Raw genomic sequence first — 17249 nt, forward strand, 5'->3', positions numbered from 1 at the left:
CAAAAAAAATAAAAAAAATTGAAAAAAGTCAAAATTGTTCGAACGGTTAACTGGCCGGTTCAACGGTTTTGAGGGAAATGGGAAAATGGAACCGGTCAGATGAGGTGACCGGTCCCAGTTTTTCCGGTCCGGTCCGGTTTTGAAAAGTTAATAGTATTTGTATGATCTATGATGATGGTTCAAATTTTGGGCCTGACCCACGCTTTAGGCTGGAGGGCTCATACGGCCCAAGATGGCCCGTCTTTTTTCTTAGCGTCTTCTGGCCTCATGCACTCCTGGCCCTGGGTAGTGAACGTTGTTCATCTGGTACTTATCTACTGGACTGTTGGATAGCGCCGTTGCCCGTTGGTGTCTTCGAGGTCGAAAATGGCGGGAACTCTTCAAACCCTAGCCTTCAGACCTCCGGTGGTGGGTATTACAGTTCCCCGGCTTCGTAATCCATTTCTTTCAGTAATTCACATCCATATGCACGGTTACTCTGTTACTTCTAGCCCCAATTTGTTACTTCGTCGGAATTTCCCCTCGACTTCACGGACTATCAGAGCCAGTGAAAGATCTGATCAGGTATATAGAATTGATCTCTATGTCTTTCTGAGATGTGGGTTTAACTATCTTCTAATTGTACTTTTCTCTAATTCGCTATTTTTATGCGTTTTCTTCTTCAGTGCTGTTTTCAAGATCCCGTCGTAGAATTGCATCTATGACAGTAGATTTTTCACTTTTCTTTTCCAAAATCTAAATGGTTAAGTTTTCCGTGTCTCAGTATCATGTAAACGCTTGAAAAGGGTGTATTGTTGAATGGAATACTGGTTGTATCTCAGGTAAATGGAAATGGAAATCTACATGCTAGGATTCCGGATTCAGTACTTCTGCTAACTTGGGTGAAACCAATACTGAGTTTTGTTGGATCAAACTTCCTTCCATTAGGTAATCATTTTCCTTGAATTGGGTAATTGATAATTTTTTTCTTATTATAACTATTTCTCTTTTTATTTGCCTTATTATTCACAAATATTCCTTGGGAGTAACATGCCAGTATTTGTAACATCTCACCATCAACTTCATTTTGTAGTTGTGGTTTCACCGTGTTTCCATTTAGTTTGTTCTTTATTTATTTCATATTATTATATAGTGTGAGGTCTGTATCTGGCACACCCTCGGAAGACCTTGGACAGCCTGGACCAGCACTGGATAATGACCCATTTCATAGTATGAGATGGTTTTCCTTGGCCCTTGTACACTGTATTAAGTAGGACAGCTAGTTGGGTTGCCCGACTTGAAGAATTTCAACTAGATCAGGCTTAGGTTAGGATTTGGAATCAAATTCCCAACACAACCCAACCTAACCCAAGGTGCACCCCTAGTATTAAGTATAAGCAACATGAGATAGGTAGATTTAATTTTAACTGTTGTAGTTATGTAACGATGGCACCTCAAGGTTGAAAATTGATGCTAATTTATCCAACTTGTTCAAAATGTCTTACACGTGATTTCAGCCAAGAATATTTGATTAAAACTAAAAATAAGTGAAGAAAAGTAGCAGGACCAGAAGTAGAAGACATAAAGGAAGAAAGAAGAAGAAGAAGAAGACAAGAGAGAACTGGGAGAAACTGTCAAATTGTAGAAGACTGGAATGACCTATTTCTTTTGAAGTTGCTCAACTATTGAGGATCACAATTACAAATCTGCCCCGTTCAAGTGGCAGTAAAATAGAAGGAAAAATAAGGCCCAGATCAGGCCCATAACCCACTAACATAACAATAGAACTAAAGCCTAACATGAACAACTCAACAAGAAAAGAAAAAGGCCCAATAAAGGGCTGACGGATCTTTCAGCACTCCTCCTCAAGCTGAGCATATATATTAAGCATGCCCAGCTTGCTTAAACAATGATCCAGCTTCACTTGGTTAACTCCTTTGGTGAAGATATTTGCTATTTGTCCATCTGTACTTGCAATGGGAAGGCATACTTATTCTAAAGTGACCTTCTCTCTATTTTATTTTATTTATTTTTTTGATGAATGAGCGACCTTCTCTCTAATAAAGTGTTTGCCCACCTCAATATGCTTGATTCTATCATGTTAATCCGGATTATGAGCAACACTAGTTGCAGATTGGTTATCACAGTATAGACAAATAGGTCCATCATAAGAAATCCCAATTTTGTTAAGCATGTGTCTCACCCATAACATTTTTTTTTGAATGGTAAAAATAAATTTTATTAAATAAAAACAGATACAGACAATAGGTGACAAGATGGCACCTAGCTTACAAAACAAAACAAACTGTACTAAGGCACAACCCAGAATAAAACTGAAACAAGTTACAGCTATTGAATTTCAAACTCCATACTATCCTTGCTTTCCTACTTCCCCCTATTCTGGCCAGGCAGAGAAAGTTTCTGCTTCTGAGCTTGGCTGAATAACTCTTTGCCCGAATAATGAGGATTGAGGAGTAGTAATTCCACATAACTTTTGCAGTCTTGCAAGTAGAGAATAAATGTAAGGTAGTTTCTTCTTCCGAACAGCACATGACACAGATTTTTGCTAAATAAAACCTCTGCTTTTCAAATGATCAACTGTTAGGATGCTATCCATGGCAACCAACCAAGCAAAAGCTTCCACTCTAGGTGGAATGGGATTCCCCAAGATCCCTCCCTTAAAATCTGAAACCTGCTGATCCTTTAACAGAGCTAAGTAGAAAGATTTCACAGAGAAAACCCCATTCTTACACTCTTTCCACCACAATCCATCCCTTGAAGAAGACACCTCAACTTTCTGTAATAATTCCAGCAGCTGAATACATTCTTCTGTTTCCTGCTCCAGCAGGGGTCTTCTGAATTTGTTACACCATACAATCTTTTCTCCACTCACTTCAAAACATTGATCAACCTTAATCTGGTGCTCAGACAACCTGTAAAGTTTCGGGCACACTTCACAAAGCTTCCCTACTTCACACCACTCACCTTCCCAGAATCTAATCCTTGACCCATCACCCACCTTAAATCTTACTAGATCTTTAAACTCTTGATTGAACAACATTATCCCCTTCCAGACACTCACTCCGTAAGAGTAGGAAACCTCCCTTGGCTCCCATCCAAACCTCACCAGCCCATACTTTTTAGCTACAATCCTCCTCCAAAGATCCTCCCTCTCCCCTTCCAGCCCAAATCTCCATGACAATTTATCCAACAAGGCCTTATTAGAAGTTTTGACCCTTCTAATACCCAACCCACCATAATTTTTTGGCCTACAAATCTTGTACCATTTCACCAAATGAAACTTCCTAGCACCACCTACTCCTTCCCACAAAAAGTCCCTTTGAATCTTCTCAAATTTTCTGTTACCTTTGCTGGAATCTTCAAAAGATATAAATAGTAAATCGACAGGGTTGAAATAACACTTCTAACCAATGTGATTCTTCCCCCCAATGATAGGTATTTGGCTTTCCACCTCTCTAGCGGTCTAGTCTCTTCTCCACTCGTTCTATCATTGGCCTCCAAAGTCCAAACCCCTGCTGCAGTATCTTTAGACCAATAGACCCTACCGGAATCCCAAAGTAAAGAAAAGGTAGTTCCCCGTTTTGGCATTCAAACACTGCAGAAAAATGGTCCAACTCCTCCTTCCTTACTTCCCCCATAACATATTTGAAACACCATGCGTCATGACTTTGTATTCAGCTTCTACACTAGACTAAACAACCATAGACCGCTTCTTGCTCCTCTAAGAGGTGAGATTACCGGCTACAAGAGTACAATAACCAGGTGTTGATCATTGTCCATCAATGGATTCTGCCCAATCTGCATCAATAAACCCTTAAATCTTCATGTGCTCATGACTAGAGAAAAGAATGCCTTTGCCTGGTTGACTTAAAAATATGTGTAATTACTCATATATTAATATTTGGTAACTTAAAAAACGAAAAACATACAACATGCATGTAAACACATATGACAACCTCTATACTTGTTAAGCATGACATTCATGTCAGTGTTTCAATATTTTAATTTTTCTTTCAATTTTATCTATTTCCTCACAAAATATTTTGCACAGCTCTTGTTAGTGCAGTATCTGTAGGGCTTGCAAATCCTAGACTTGGTTGCCTTGCTCACAAATATTCTCTGTCAAAATTCAGCACCTTTGGTATATTCTTCATCTCAGGTAACTTTTTCAAATTATTACTTATTGTATCTGTTGTATTCTTTATACTTGTGTTATTCTTGTACAACATTTTTTTAAAACCTTCCTTATTCTTGTTATAGGGTTGATGTTGCGAAGTGGGGATGTTGGTGCAGCAGTTCAAGCATGGCCTGCAGGGATATTTGGGCTAGTATGACTTCGAATTACTTGTGTGCCTTATGTATGTCATGGGTTCTTCTTCATCTGTTTTCTTTCTTTTCCTTTTAATTGTTTCACACACACACACACACTCACACTCACACACACACCGACACATGTGTATGAATATATGCATTCCTTCTCATAGTAAGTCTTTCATCTCTCTGATACTTCTGTAACTAGATGGGAATGGTGTTTCCAATAATTATTTGGCAGTTTTATGTATGATTGTGAATTTCTTAATGCCAATGGTTGTATTTGTTGTTTCAAGGTGATGAGATGAAAGCATAATCTATGAAGGTGTTTTTACTTGTGCTAATATCATCTATCCCTGTGTAGTTAAGGGGTTTGTTTGTTGATGACAAAAAGCTTTTCTTGTTTAGGGTCTTAAGTACTGATGTTTTTGTTCTAGTGGTAAGGTTGGTTTTCATTTGGTGTGGTGTCTTTGTCCAGTTGTTTGGTCTTGGTGCAGCTGTGCCAAAAAAAGTTGAGGTCAAATGCAATTTTTCGTCCGTGTTCCACACTAAGGATGACAAGAGGTGTCTTCCGCAAGCAATCCATTGCAGATATTCTTTGGTTTTGGGGCTAGGTTTTTGTACTGTTTGATGGCGTATATAATATTCTGGTGGAATACGATGTACAACAACAGTTCTAAGCTCTACTGTGTAGGATGCAAAGTAGGGTGTAAGCCTATTCCCCCAACCCCCTTAGTTGGGGATTTCCCTGTGAGAGAAATCTGGTGTAAGCCTATTCCCCCGAAAGTTCAAGCTCTTTGTTGGGAAATATTCCTTGGAAAGGTAAATACTTGTGATATGTTGCAGAGAAGAAGGCCTTATGCTTGCCTTTCTCCTCATTTGTGCTCTCTATGTAAGGAAAGTGGTGAGGCCCTATCTCATTTATTAATATCCTGTTCTTTTGTGCATCGAATTTGGCAATTCTTTTATATTCTCTTTGGCTGCAAGTGGGTTCCCCCTTAAGATGTGGTAGGACTTTTTTACCGTGAATTCTTAAGACAAGCTAAGAAAAGAGGGATGGTAATGTGAAAAGCTATGAAGGCAGCAATATGCTGGGTGGTGTGGGAAGAAAGGAATAACATGATCTTCTTAGAGAAGAGTAGAACATTAGGGGAAGTGATAGGCAACATCAAGGTGAAAGTAGCTCATTGGGTAAAATCCTTGGACAACTTTCAAGTCTTCTCAATCATGGACATTCTAAAACTTGGACTGAAGTAGCACAGTGAGAGACAAAGTAAGGATGGAGTGGAAACCACCAGAAGGTAATAAAATCAAACTGAATTTTGATAGGAGCTCCCTTGGAAATCGGAGACTCTCAGGTATAGGAGGGGAGTAATCAGAAATTCTGAAAGGAGGATATTGGCTTTATTCTTAGGACCAATTGGCACGGGGAATTCACTAAAGGCTAAACTATTGGCATTACTACAAGGTTTGAAGCTAGCTAAACAGCTGGTATTCAGGCATATTGAGGTGGAAGGGGACTCAAAAGTGGTCATTTCTTGGGCTGCAAACAACAACCTTACCCCTTGGACTTTCAAACATGTGATTAGGGAAGTGGAAAAGATTGCAAAGGAGGTTGAGGCTGAATTCAAATGGGTCAGAAGGAGTACAAATGGGCTAGCTGACTCTCTAGCCAAACAAGGGGCAATGAGACAGCAATTATTTTGGGCTGCACTATAATGAGGGACAGAAAAGTGTGCTTAAATGGGATCAACATTCCCACCACCAAGCCGTATAAACTGTTCCAATCTGAACTTTAAATAAAATACATGTTTACTAATCAAAAAGAAAAGAAAAGCGGAGGTGTGGTGTGAGGTGTTCCACTATCTAGAAGTGTGAGGTATAGTTCAGAACATAAGAGGTGTAAGCCTCCCGAACACAACTTCTCCTTAAGAGGGGGGCGGGTGAGGAGGAAGGGGAGGAAGAAGAATAGGAAGGAGGATCTCATTTTTCTTTATTTTTAATAAAAATCTTTTATATTAAGAAGAATGAAGATGCATAATACTAATTGAAAGGGGGGGGGGGTCTTGTTGGGAGTGACTTTCAGTTGGATAAGTACGACAGCTAACAGCATTGCAGAAGCATTAGAAAGACAAGGGGCTAACATGACTTCTATATTTTGGGGATCCACAGTTGGGGAGCATGGGAACATTGTATCCTGACAAAAGGAGAAAATTGGATGGAGCTGTGAGTTTCAGTGCCCTTGTAAGTTGTAACCATGGGGTGCTTTTGGCACTAAGACTACTGCATATAATCACTATTCTTTATCCATATATCAATACACATTTCAAGTTATCCATCAAGAAAAAGGATCTATTGTCATCTGATTTCTCTTAACTCACTATTATCATGTCCTTGTGTTGTATGCTGTTTATGATTATCATGTCCACTCTGTTTCTTAGTACTTTGTTGTAGCTGGTATAAGTTTTCTTAAACATTTTGCTTACTTATATGTGCAGGGTTTGATTCTGTTATTTACTCCCTTCTTCTCAAGGCTTGTTTTGCAACTTAAGCTGGTTCCTCAAGAATTTGTCACAGGTATGATGGCTGGGTTTAAATTCTATAGTTTTTTTCCCTATCTTAATTAGAGTGAATAGTAGTCTCTTAGAGTTTACTGGTAGATTATGTGAATTATTTACTATGTTCTTAGCTTCCTACAGGATTAGCTATTTTTAGCTGCATGCCAACGACATTGTCAAGTGGTGTTGCATTGACACAGGTATGCTAGTTGCAATTTTCTCTCTCTCAATGGATTCCTCTACATATTTAGCTTTGTGTTTAACAAAGACTGCATTTTGCTTCAATCCAGCTTGTTGGGGGGAACTCTCCTCTTGCTCTTGCAATGACAGTGGTTTCTAATCTGTTGGGCATTTTAATTGTAAGCTATTTGAACTAAAGTTACATTACTTGCAATTCTGAAGCAAATGTGGTATTTTACAGAATATGCAGGTACACTAGATCTTAGGGTTTTTATTTTTTTATTTTTTTTGTATTATGTACAGCAAATTACAGGGGAGTCAGGGGTGGGGACATAGCATGATGCAAGTGAGGCCTACTGGTTATACCACAGAGAGCCTGCAGTTCTGCGGGTTTGATCCTGTGCCTCTTATTTTGGAGGGACACCAAGTGACCATCTAAACTACTTGGTCACTGGCCACTAGATCATAGATTATCTGTGTAATTCTTCTTTTTTCAAAAAACAAATGTATATTTTTACTTAATTGGTAATACATTAGCTGTCTAAAATTATGTATAAGTAAATTTGTATCAATATTGCATGTTGAAAGGTTTAGAAGAGCTAGAGCCAAAAAGGACATAGATTGCAGTTGATAGTAATGTTTCAAGAGTCCATAGTGTAACAATGGATATGGCACTGGACAGAGTGGGATGGTGGTGAACTGGGATTCATGTAGCTTACCAATCTTAGTTGGGACAAGGCTTAGTTGAGTTGAAGTAAATTTGTATTCAGTAAAAATAAGGAAGAATTCTACTTTACCTTGAGATGCTTTGAGCATTAAATCTAAGGAAACTTAATAAAATTTATGCCAATTTTTGTAGGTTTATAATATTCTATCTAATTGTAGATTTCTGCATGAAAAATTTACATGTGAAAAAAAGAAGCTTTAGTAATATTCAGCTCATCAGTGAAATGATTCCATTTGTACTATTTTAACATAATGGTCTATGACCCACAGATGACTTAATTTTGAATTGCTTCAACAAATTGCATAAATTTGGGTGCCTCAATGTACAGATTTTAATTACAGGGTTGGCCATTGCTCATTCGCATGCTAAAACTCAAAAATATTCTAATATAATATGAGAATGGGGTTAGGGGAATGATGCTAACTCTTTAGAAAATGAAGAGTGGGACGACAGGTGTTTAGTTGGCAATTTGGCATTTGGCAAGTCTGAGGAAGAGATTACTTTTCTGATGCTGGTCAGGTGTTTAGTGCCTCTGGTTCAATGAAGTAGTTTGATTCACTTCACTGGATCAACTAATGGCAGTAGTAGTGGATGGTTTGCAGGTAGAGTAGTTGGGAGGGGAGAAGAAGATGGAGGAAGTAGTGGCTATGAGGAGTTGGTGGAAAATTTGAGGGTGCTGCTGAATAATTTTGTGGGAGTGATAGGGCTGAGGATAAATTGGACCAAAAGTGGAATTGTAGGGGTCAATTTGGACGAAGGAGAACTAATAAGATTTGAAGAAATCTTGGGGTGTGAGATCAGAAGCTGGCCTATTAGTTACCTAGGTTTACCCTTGGGAGGAAACCCCAAGTCAGTTGGTTTCTAGAAACCAGTGTTAGAAAGGTTTGATAGGAAGTTAGCCCTTTGGAAGAGGAATTACATTTCGTTGGGTGGAAGAATAACCTTGATTAGAGCCACTATGGCAAACCTCCCCACCTATTTCCTTTCAACTTTTAGAATCCCTTCTAAGGTAGCAAGATGCCTAGAGAAGTATATGAGAGATTTCCTATGGGACCCAGGAGAGGAAGGGAAGGATCACTTGATCAAGTGGAAGCAGGTTAGTAAACCCAAGGAACAAGGGGGTTTGGGAATTGGGAACATCCTTTTAAGGAACACAACTCTACTAGGTAAGTGGCTTTGGAGGTTTCCCTTTGAGGGTGATAGATTGTGGCACAAAGTGATCAAAAGCATTCATGGGGTGGCTGGAAATGGCTGGGATGCAAAAGTTTCCCCTCACAGGTCTTCGGCTTCTCCTTGGAAAGCAATTCATGAAATCTACCCTACTTTCCTCAATTCCATCCGGTTTGATGTGGGACAAGGTAATAGAATTCTGTTTTGGCAAGATCTATGGGTAGGGGAAATCCCACTAAAAGACAAATTCCCTGATCTCTTTGCACTATCTAACCTTAAGGGGAAAGCTATATCCATGTTGGGATCACTGTGTCCAACTGGTGTGAACTGGAATTTAGGCTTTAGAAGGGGACTAAGGGAGAATGAGTGTGAATCCTTAACCCGCTTGCTGAACCTCTTAGAGCAGATCCACCTGGACCCTTTGTTGGAAGACTAAAGAATCTGAGTAGGATCTCCAGGCAGCCTCTTTTCTTGCTCCTCTTTCTTCAAAGTACTTGCTTCCCCCAACCCTCTAGGTGGGATTTTCTGTGTGAAAGAAATCTGGTGCAAGCCTATTCCCCCGAAGATCTAAGCTTTATGTTGGGAAGTATTCCTTGGTAAAGGTAAACACTTGTGATATGCTGCAGAAAAGAAGGCCATATATGTGACTTTCTCCTCATGTGTGTTCACTGTGCAAGGAAAGTGGTGAGACCCTTTCTCATCTAATGATATCCTGTTCTTTTGTGCATTAAATTTGGGATTTCTTTGTATTCTCTTTGGCTGCAAGTGGGCTCCCCCTCAAGATGTGGCAGGACTCTTCAACCATGATTTCTTGAGATAGAGAAAGAAAAGAGGGATGGTAATGTGGAAAGCAACAAAGGCAGCAATTTGTTGGGTAATATGGGAAGAGAGAAACAACATAATTTTCTTGGAAAAAAGTAGAATAGTAGAGGAAGTGATGGATAGTATCAAGGTGAAAGTATCCCATTGGGTAAAACTCTTGGACTGCTTTCAAGTCTTCTCAGTCATAGATATTCTAAGAACATGGTTCGAAGTAGCACAATCTTCGAGAGTAAGAGATAAAGTAAGGCTGGAGTGGAAACCACCAAAAGGCAATAAAGTAAAGCTGAATTTTGATGGGTGCTCATATGGAAATCCAGGCATCTTAGGAATAGGAGTATTAAGAAACTCCGACAGGAGGATATTGGGTATGTTCTCAGGGCCGATTGGCAATGGAAACTCGTTGAAGGCTGAACTATTGGCATTACTACAAGGGTTAAAGCTAGCCAAACAACTAGGATTCCGACATGTTGAAGTGGAAGGGGATTCAAAAGTAGTAATTTCATGGGCAACAAATAGCAGCCACACCCCATGGACGTTTAAACATGTGATTAGGGAAGTGGAGAAGATTGCAAAGGAGGTTGAGGCTGAATTTAAATGGGTTCGAAGAAGTGCAAATGGGCTAGCTGATGGGTTAGCAAAACAAGGGGCATTGAGACAACAATTATTTTGGGCTACACTGTAATGAGGGGTGAATAGAGTAAGGAAAAGGGATCAACAATCCCATCATCAAGTTGTATAAAATGCTTACAATTTGAATTTTAGTAAAATACATATTTACTGATAAAAAAAAAGATGGAGGAAGTAGTGGACGTAAGAAAATCAGGGAAGTTGGAGGAGAGATTGAATGTCCTTCGAGCAAGTTTGGTGGGTAGAGTAGTCGGAGAGAAGTTGAAATAAAGGAGTTTGAGAGTTGGGCAAAATTAGAATGGGGAAGAGAAAAGATTTTGGGAGTGAGGAAACTGCACACAAAGCTACTACTGGTAATGTTTCACACCAGAAAATTTGCTAAACAGGTTGTAGAGGAAGAGAAACTAAAGGAAAGAGACTTCAATCTAAGGCTGTATTGGTGGTCACCGGTGGCTGAAGAGCTAGTAGAAGGCAGACGGAAGTGTGTGAAGTGGATAGGTATAGTGGGGATTCCGCTACATGCACGGTGCATCAACACATTCGAGGAAACCACTGCTTCATGCATAAGGCTCATTTGATTGGATGATAGAAATAGGACATGGGAGAAAATGGACATGGCAAGGATATTAGTTGAAGTAGAAAATATGACTGATGTTCCAAAGAGGATGTGCATGGTTTTTGCAATGAATGGTATGACCTAAGGCTGTTTGTTAAAGGAGTAGATGGCACATATCGTAAAACAGAGAGCAATCAAAGGGTGGAGGCGACATCGGGTGAGAGGAGAAGAGAGGAAGAAGACCGAGGGAAGGAGGAAGGAGTTGGAGAAGTCAAAGAAGTTGAAGAGACGAAGGGAGGAGGAAGAAGACGATGAGCTGGCAGAAATATTAAGAAAGAAGTTATAAGTGGAAGACAAGGATGAGTTAGCAGAATAGGAAAGGGGACACATGGAGGTTGATGGGCTTGGATTAGTAGGAGGAAATAGATTTAAAGGGGGGGGGGGGAATAGAAGGGGAAAGGAAAAGTCACCAGTTGGTAACAGGGAGTCAGGCTCAAAAAGAGATTACTGCTTCAATAGGTTAATGGTAAATTTTAAAAGAGGGGCAAGAGTCAAAAGAACAACGAAGGGGTAATCTTGAAAAAACTACCTCATATTCAAAGAAGACCAGTTTCGGCCGCTCGAGTTCCAAGAAACAAGTTTGCAGAGGTCACAAGAAAGAAGAAAAAGGAAACTGGGTTTGGGTGGTGACCAAATATGGAAATGGATATAAGATTAAGATCTAAGATCCTAGGAGGCAAGGTAGACAAGAGGATAGTGACAAGCTCAGCGGTGGAAGGAAATTTGTAGAGAATTGCCACAGAAGGGAAGACTGTGGATTTAGAGAGAAGTAAAGGAACAACAACCCAGAAAACCGAAGAAGAAAGATCCAACAGGCTGAAAGAAGGGGATTCCAACTCACACTTGGAGATAGAAAGTGTTACGAGATTATAGGTTACGAAATTATAGGCTGTAATTATGGAGTATTAGCCCAATTAGGAATACGGACAGTACAATCAGTCTTACTGTAGTTCACACACTCTAACCTTCGGCCAAAGAAGGCTGAGACAAACTGAAACAAAAAACACACCTGTTCAGCACTTGTACGAAGGTGCTAATCTGAACTTGACTTCACAGCATCGAATAGAGGAGTCGGCACCAGCATCTCTCTTCTCCGACTAGGGTTTTCTTGCTATTACGACCGAGAAAAAGAAATCACAAAGGCTGCCGCCAGAAACTGCTAGGGTTTCCCAAAAAAACTGCCGCCAGAAACTACTAGGGTTTCTGCAGAAATAGCCGCCAGAAACTGCTAGGGTTTCTGCAGAAACAGCCGCCAGAGACCTGCTAGGGTTTCTGCAGAAACAGCCACGTCCAAACACTTTTTGAAAATAGGGCAGGAGGGATCGTAGGTCTTTTTCAACCCAGAAAACCTGCTCTGATACCATGTGGTGATTTGTGGGGATTGGGAGAGAGAGAGAGAGAGAGAGAGAGAGAGAGAGGTACGGTTGAGAGGAAAAAGTCAGTACTGGCTGCCGCCAGTTTTCTATTTATATTAACTTCATAAAAGAATCAGAAATTACAAGTATGCCCCTGACGGCATATAATAAGAAAAAAAACAAGTAATTGTAAACTACTAACAGCAGCTATAGAGTAACAATTAAGTAAGCCTTACAACAAAACTCTCAACTTAGGATCCCTCCTTATATCGACAAAAGCTCCACACACAACAATTCAGTTCTGGACTTAATCTGAGCACAAGAAACAACACCAATTTCCAAAGAAGAACTATGACGAGACTGATTTTCAGATCTGCAAGAAGAACAGTCCTAGCCTACTGGTTGTCCAGTAAGTTCCACCACAGCATTAATCAATAAGAGAGATCCTACCACACATGAAATCAGACTAACGAGCAGAGAAAATAGGTCATCTGTGACCTACAGTCACCTTTTCACAGGTATAGGATCACACGATCCAACAAATAAAAGAGGTATAACCCTCACAAAAGTCTGCCGACATTCAGTGGTTTGGATTCATTTGTTCTCCACTTGGTACACGACCAAGGAAAGAAATAAAAGAAGAAAGAAAACTTTAGGGTTGTACCAGTTGCAGATCTGATTTGATCAGCCCAGATTCAATCCTCTGTTCCGCCCAGATTCAGCAACTTGAAGAGAAAACTTGGTCGCCCAGATTCAACAGCCTTGCTCTGATACCATCTTGGCAATAAATCCGATTGAAATACGAGGAAGTAGAGAAGAGAAGGGAAGAAGAGAGAAGAGAAGAAGAAAGAAAGGAAGAAGAAAAGGTTTGGAGCAATGGAACCGTACTGGCGGCGCCAACTTCTATTATATTATATAGGGCGGCAGAAATAAGAAGGGAAAATACTCTTTTGCCCCTGCTGTAAGTGAGTACAATAACAGAAAATAAAAAAAGGCTTTAACTAGCCAAACAGACCCTAACACAAATAACTAAATTATTTCAACACTGTTCAACCATCCGGGTCGAATGAATTGACCAACAACATTAATTTTTGAGAAATAAACCCCCCAATGCACATATGAGATTCATATTCTAATTTATAATTTTTGTTCTTGCCTTCTATTAAAATTGATGTTTAAAAGTTAAAACTTAAAAGCTGACACATTAATATGTATTAGATTGTTAGGAGATAGGGGGTAGAGAGATGTGAGAGGGGACTAGGGGAGAGGTCAGACGTGAGATGTGAGAGGTGACAAAGAAAGTGCGTCAGAATGTAGAGCAATAGAATAGGTGGGCAGGGAGGAAGAAAGAGGGAGAGAAGAGAGAGAGAGATAATGACTAGTGTTTATCTAAATAATATCAACTAAAAAACCTGCAATCTGTTGCCTAGGTCGAACGGCTTAACGGTTCGATTCGACCGCCTAAGTCAGTGGTTTTTTGACAAAAGCAACGTTTTTTTCATACAAGTGATCCAACTCAAAATCGGACCTGGAATTATGACTGGTTCCCATGTTGAACAGTCCAACCGCCTAGTCTGGTCCGGTTTTGAAAATAGTGCTCCAAGTTCCTCCCTCTCCCCCTCCTCATTTGGCCCATAAACATTTGTTGAACCCCATCTCCAATCACCATTTACTTCTTGTAAGCACATTGAGACTGAGAACACTCCAATTTCCTCCCCGACCTTTTTGAAGACCCATGGATTCTATATAATTACAGCTCCCCCTAACAGACCCTAAGCTTTAAGCTCCAACCAGTCTCCTCCCTCTTCACCCCATATTTCATTTTTTATTTTTACATCAAAGTTTTCCAATCTTGTTTCTTAGAGTAGAACCACCTCTAGTTTGATGCTTCAAAGCATGTTCCTCACTATCTCCTTCTTTCTTCCATCCCTCATACCCCTTACAATTCCAACTAAGAATCCTCATCTTCCTCCCCCTGTCCCTGTCTTCCCCCTCCCCCCAATTCACTCAATCTCATCCAAACCCTCCTCTTCTCTACCTTCCTTGTCCCACCCCTTTATTTTTTCTATGTATTCTTCCCTCTTCTTCTTCTCTTCTCTCTTCTTTTTTTTTTCGAACTTCTCAAATGCTACTTTCGTGATGCCTTCCCCTCCCCAAAAAACTAGACCGAGAGACTTTCCTATCTCTACCTCCCTCTCCACCAATTTATTAATACTCACCTTCCCATTTTGTACTATTTCCTTGACTTTTTTTTACCAATAATACTATTTTCATGACTTCTTGATCCTTTTGAGTCTTTTCTACTCTCTCTCTCTTTCTCTATCCCTATCCCCAGTCTCTGAACCTTCTACTTCTTCCCCTTGTTTCTCTTCTTTTGGATTCCGAGTTATGCCTACGAGTCTTCTTTTTCTATTGCATACCATGATTCGTGTTCCACCCCCTCCCTCATCTCAGAGTTTTCTTTTTTCTATTGTGTTCTTTCTTGCCTCTTCTTCTATTCTTTTTCCTTCTTCTTCCCCCCTATATAGAGCTTCCAACACGAGAATGCCCGACGAGTAAGACCGACTCACCTCCTCACTTCTATAAGTAGACACCAGGGCACTTGGATCAGATCGCACGTATGCTCTTCCTTCTGTTGCCTTTGTTGTATTCTCTTTAGTGCTTAAGTCCTGGTTGACCAGAGATCTCTTCTCCTCTTGAACATTCAACCTCCCCAATGTCCCCTACTCTTCTTTGTCGGCTTCTTGAGGGTTTTTTCCTTATTGCTTTCTGTGATAGAACAAGAATTGGAAGAAATTGATGTCTTTACAATTGAGAAAATAGTACATATATATACAGCCTTGTAGATACTAAAATAGGAAGAAAATCTAATTCCTATAATCAAGCTATTCCTAATTGGGCTAATACTCCATAATTACAGCCTATAAATTCGTAACCTATAATCTTGTAACACTCCCCCTCAAGATGGAGCATAGATGTCAATCATGCCCAGCTTGTTACAAATATAAGAAACCCGAGCTCCATTAAGAGCTTTTGTAAAGATATCTCCTAACTGTTCTCCAGTCTTCACATATGCTGTAGAGATCAAGTTTTGTTGAATTTTCTCACGAACGAAATGACAGTCTATCTCAATATGTTTAGTTCGTTCATGAAAAACTGGATTCGAAGCAATATGAATCGCAGTTTGATTATCGCACCATAGCTTCGCTGGAACTGAGATTTTAAGACCGACCTCAGGTAAGAGTTGAGAAACCCACATAACCTCACATGAAGCTTGTGCCATTGCTCTATACTCAGATTCTGCACTAGATCGCGACACCACATTTTGCTTCTTACTCTTCCACGAAACCAGATTACCGCCAGCAAAAACACAATAGCCAGTAGTGGACCTTTGATCAATCTTGGAACTCGCCCAGTCCGCATCAGAAAAACACTCAATATTACTGTGACCATGATTTCGATACAATATCCCCCGCCCAGGAGCTCCTTTCAAGTAACACAAGATTTGTTCTAAGACTGCCAAATGATGCACTGTAGGAGAGGACATAAATTGACTTACAATATTAACTGATTAAGCAATGTCAGGACGAGTCACTGTGAGATAGTTCGACTTTCCAACTAATCTTCTATATCGTTCAGGATCATCAAAAGCATCTCCATCCTTTGTGAATTGCTGGTTAGGAAGCATTGGAGTACTGCATGGTTTGACTCCTAGTTTCCTAGTTTCTGTTAACAGGTCCAAAACATACTTCCTCTGAAACAGGAAAATGCCTCTTTTACTCCTTGCCACCTCAATCCCCAAGAAGTACTTTAGGTGCCCCAAATCTTTAGTATTGAACTGGCTCTACAAGAAGGATTTCAAGGATGAGATTCCCTGCGTGTCACTCGCAGTGATAACAATATCATCTACATATACAACAAGTAGAATGATGCCAAATGTGGACTGCTTATAGAAAACAGTATGGTCAGATTTGCTCTTTCTCATCCCAAACCTCTCTACTGCTCTTCCTCATCCCTGAGCAACAAACCCAGGTGGTTGCTCCATATAAACCTCCTCTTGAAGATCTCCATGCAGGAAAGCATTTTTAATATCAAGCTGGTAAAGTGGCCAATCATATGCCAGAGAAATAAATAATCGAACTGAAATCAATTTTGCCACAGGGGAGAAAGTATCAAAATAGTCCACTCCATATGTCTGTGCATAGCTTTTGGCCACTAGGCGAGCCACTGATCCATCAGAATTAAATTTGATTGCAAAGACCCACTTGCATCCAACCGCTTTCTTACCAGCAGGTAAATCGACCAGACCCCAAGTACCATTATCAGTCAAGGCATTCATTTCCTCAAGCATGGCATCACGCCACCCAGGATGGGATAAGGCCTGCTGAATAGATTTGGGAATCCCTACAGAATCAAGAGAGGCAACAAACGAACAAGAAGTAGAGGACAAACGATCATAGGTAACATAAGAGGAAATTGGATAAGTACACTGACGTTTACCTTTCCGAAGAGCAATAGGTAGATCAATGTCACTGGGCATTGGATCCGATGACGAAGAAGAGACCGGTGCCGGACTTGTCACAGGAGGATTAGGTCGTGGAGAATAGACTTGAGTAATAGGTGGTTTTGGTTGAGAAGGTGGTGGTGGTGGTATTGGAACAACACTAGAGTCTGGACCGGTGACATGATACACTAGTAGATCATCATCCTCTTGTGGACACACAGGTGTAGATGGAGCGGTAAAGAAAGGAAGATCATGGAATTTAACATCAGCTGACAGAAGATACTTGTTCAAGAGAGGAGAGAACACCTATACCCGTTTTGGAGACGAGAGTATCCCAGGAAGACACATTTTAATGACTTGGGGTCCAATTTGGAAACCT

General features: G+C 40.2%; 1 protein-coding gene across 3 annotated transcripts in view; it reads left to right on the plus strand.

The window, feature by feature from the left end:
• The first annotated feature begins 251 nt into the window (after positions 1-251).
• The window catches only part of LOC104607694 (Sodium Bile acid symporter family), a 48069-nt gene continuing 31071 nt past the window's right edge, over positions 252-17249 (plus strand). For 2 of the 3 annotated variants that reach the window (XM_088898341.1, XM_088898342.1), the window contains exons 1-7: positions 252-564; positions 822-927; positions 4052-4159; positions 4261-4328; positions 6810-6888; positions 7011-7069; positions 7160-7228. In XM_088898341.1, coding sequence (XP_088754467.1) covers positions 367-564; positions 822-927; positions 4052-4159; positions 4261-4328; positions 6810-6888; positions 7011-7069; positions 7160-7228 — 687 coding nt within the window. In that variant the 5' untranslated portion in view covers positions 252-366. The remainder of the gene's footprint in view (positions 565-821; positions 928-4051; positions 4160-4260; positions 4329-6809; positions 6889-7010; positions 7070-7159; positions 7229-17249) is intronic. The other variant, XM_010273386.3, reaches the window with a different exon arrangement.

This window comes from Nelumbo nucifera, chromosome 2 (assembly GCF_055504915.1).
Source record: "Nelumbo nucifera cultivar China Antique chromosome 2, China Antique-T2T, whole genome shotgun sequence".
Lineage (NCBI taxonomy): Eukaryota > Viridiplantae > Streptophyta > Magnoliopsida > Proteales > Nelumbonaceae > Nelumbo > Nelumbo nucifera.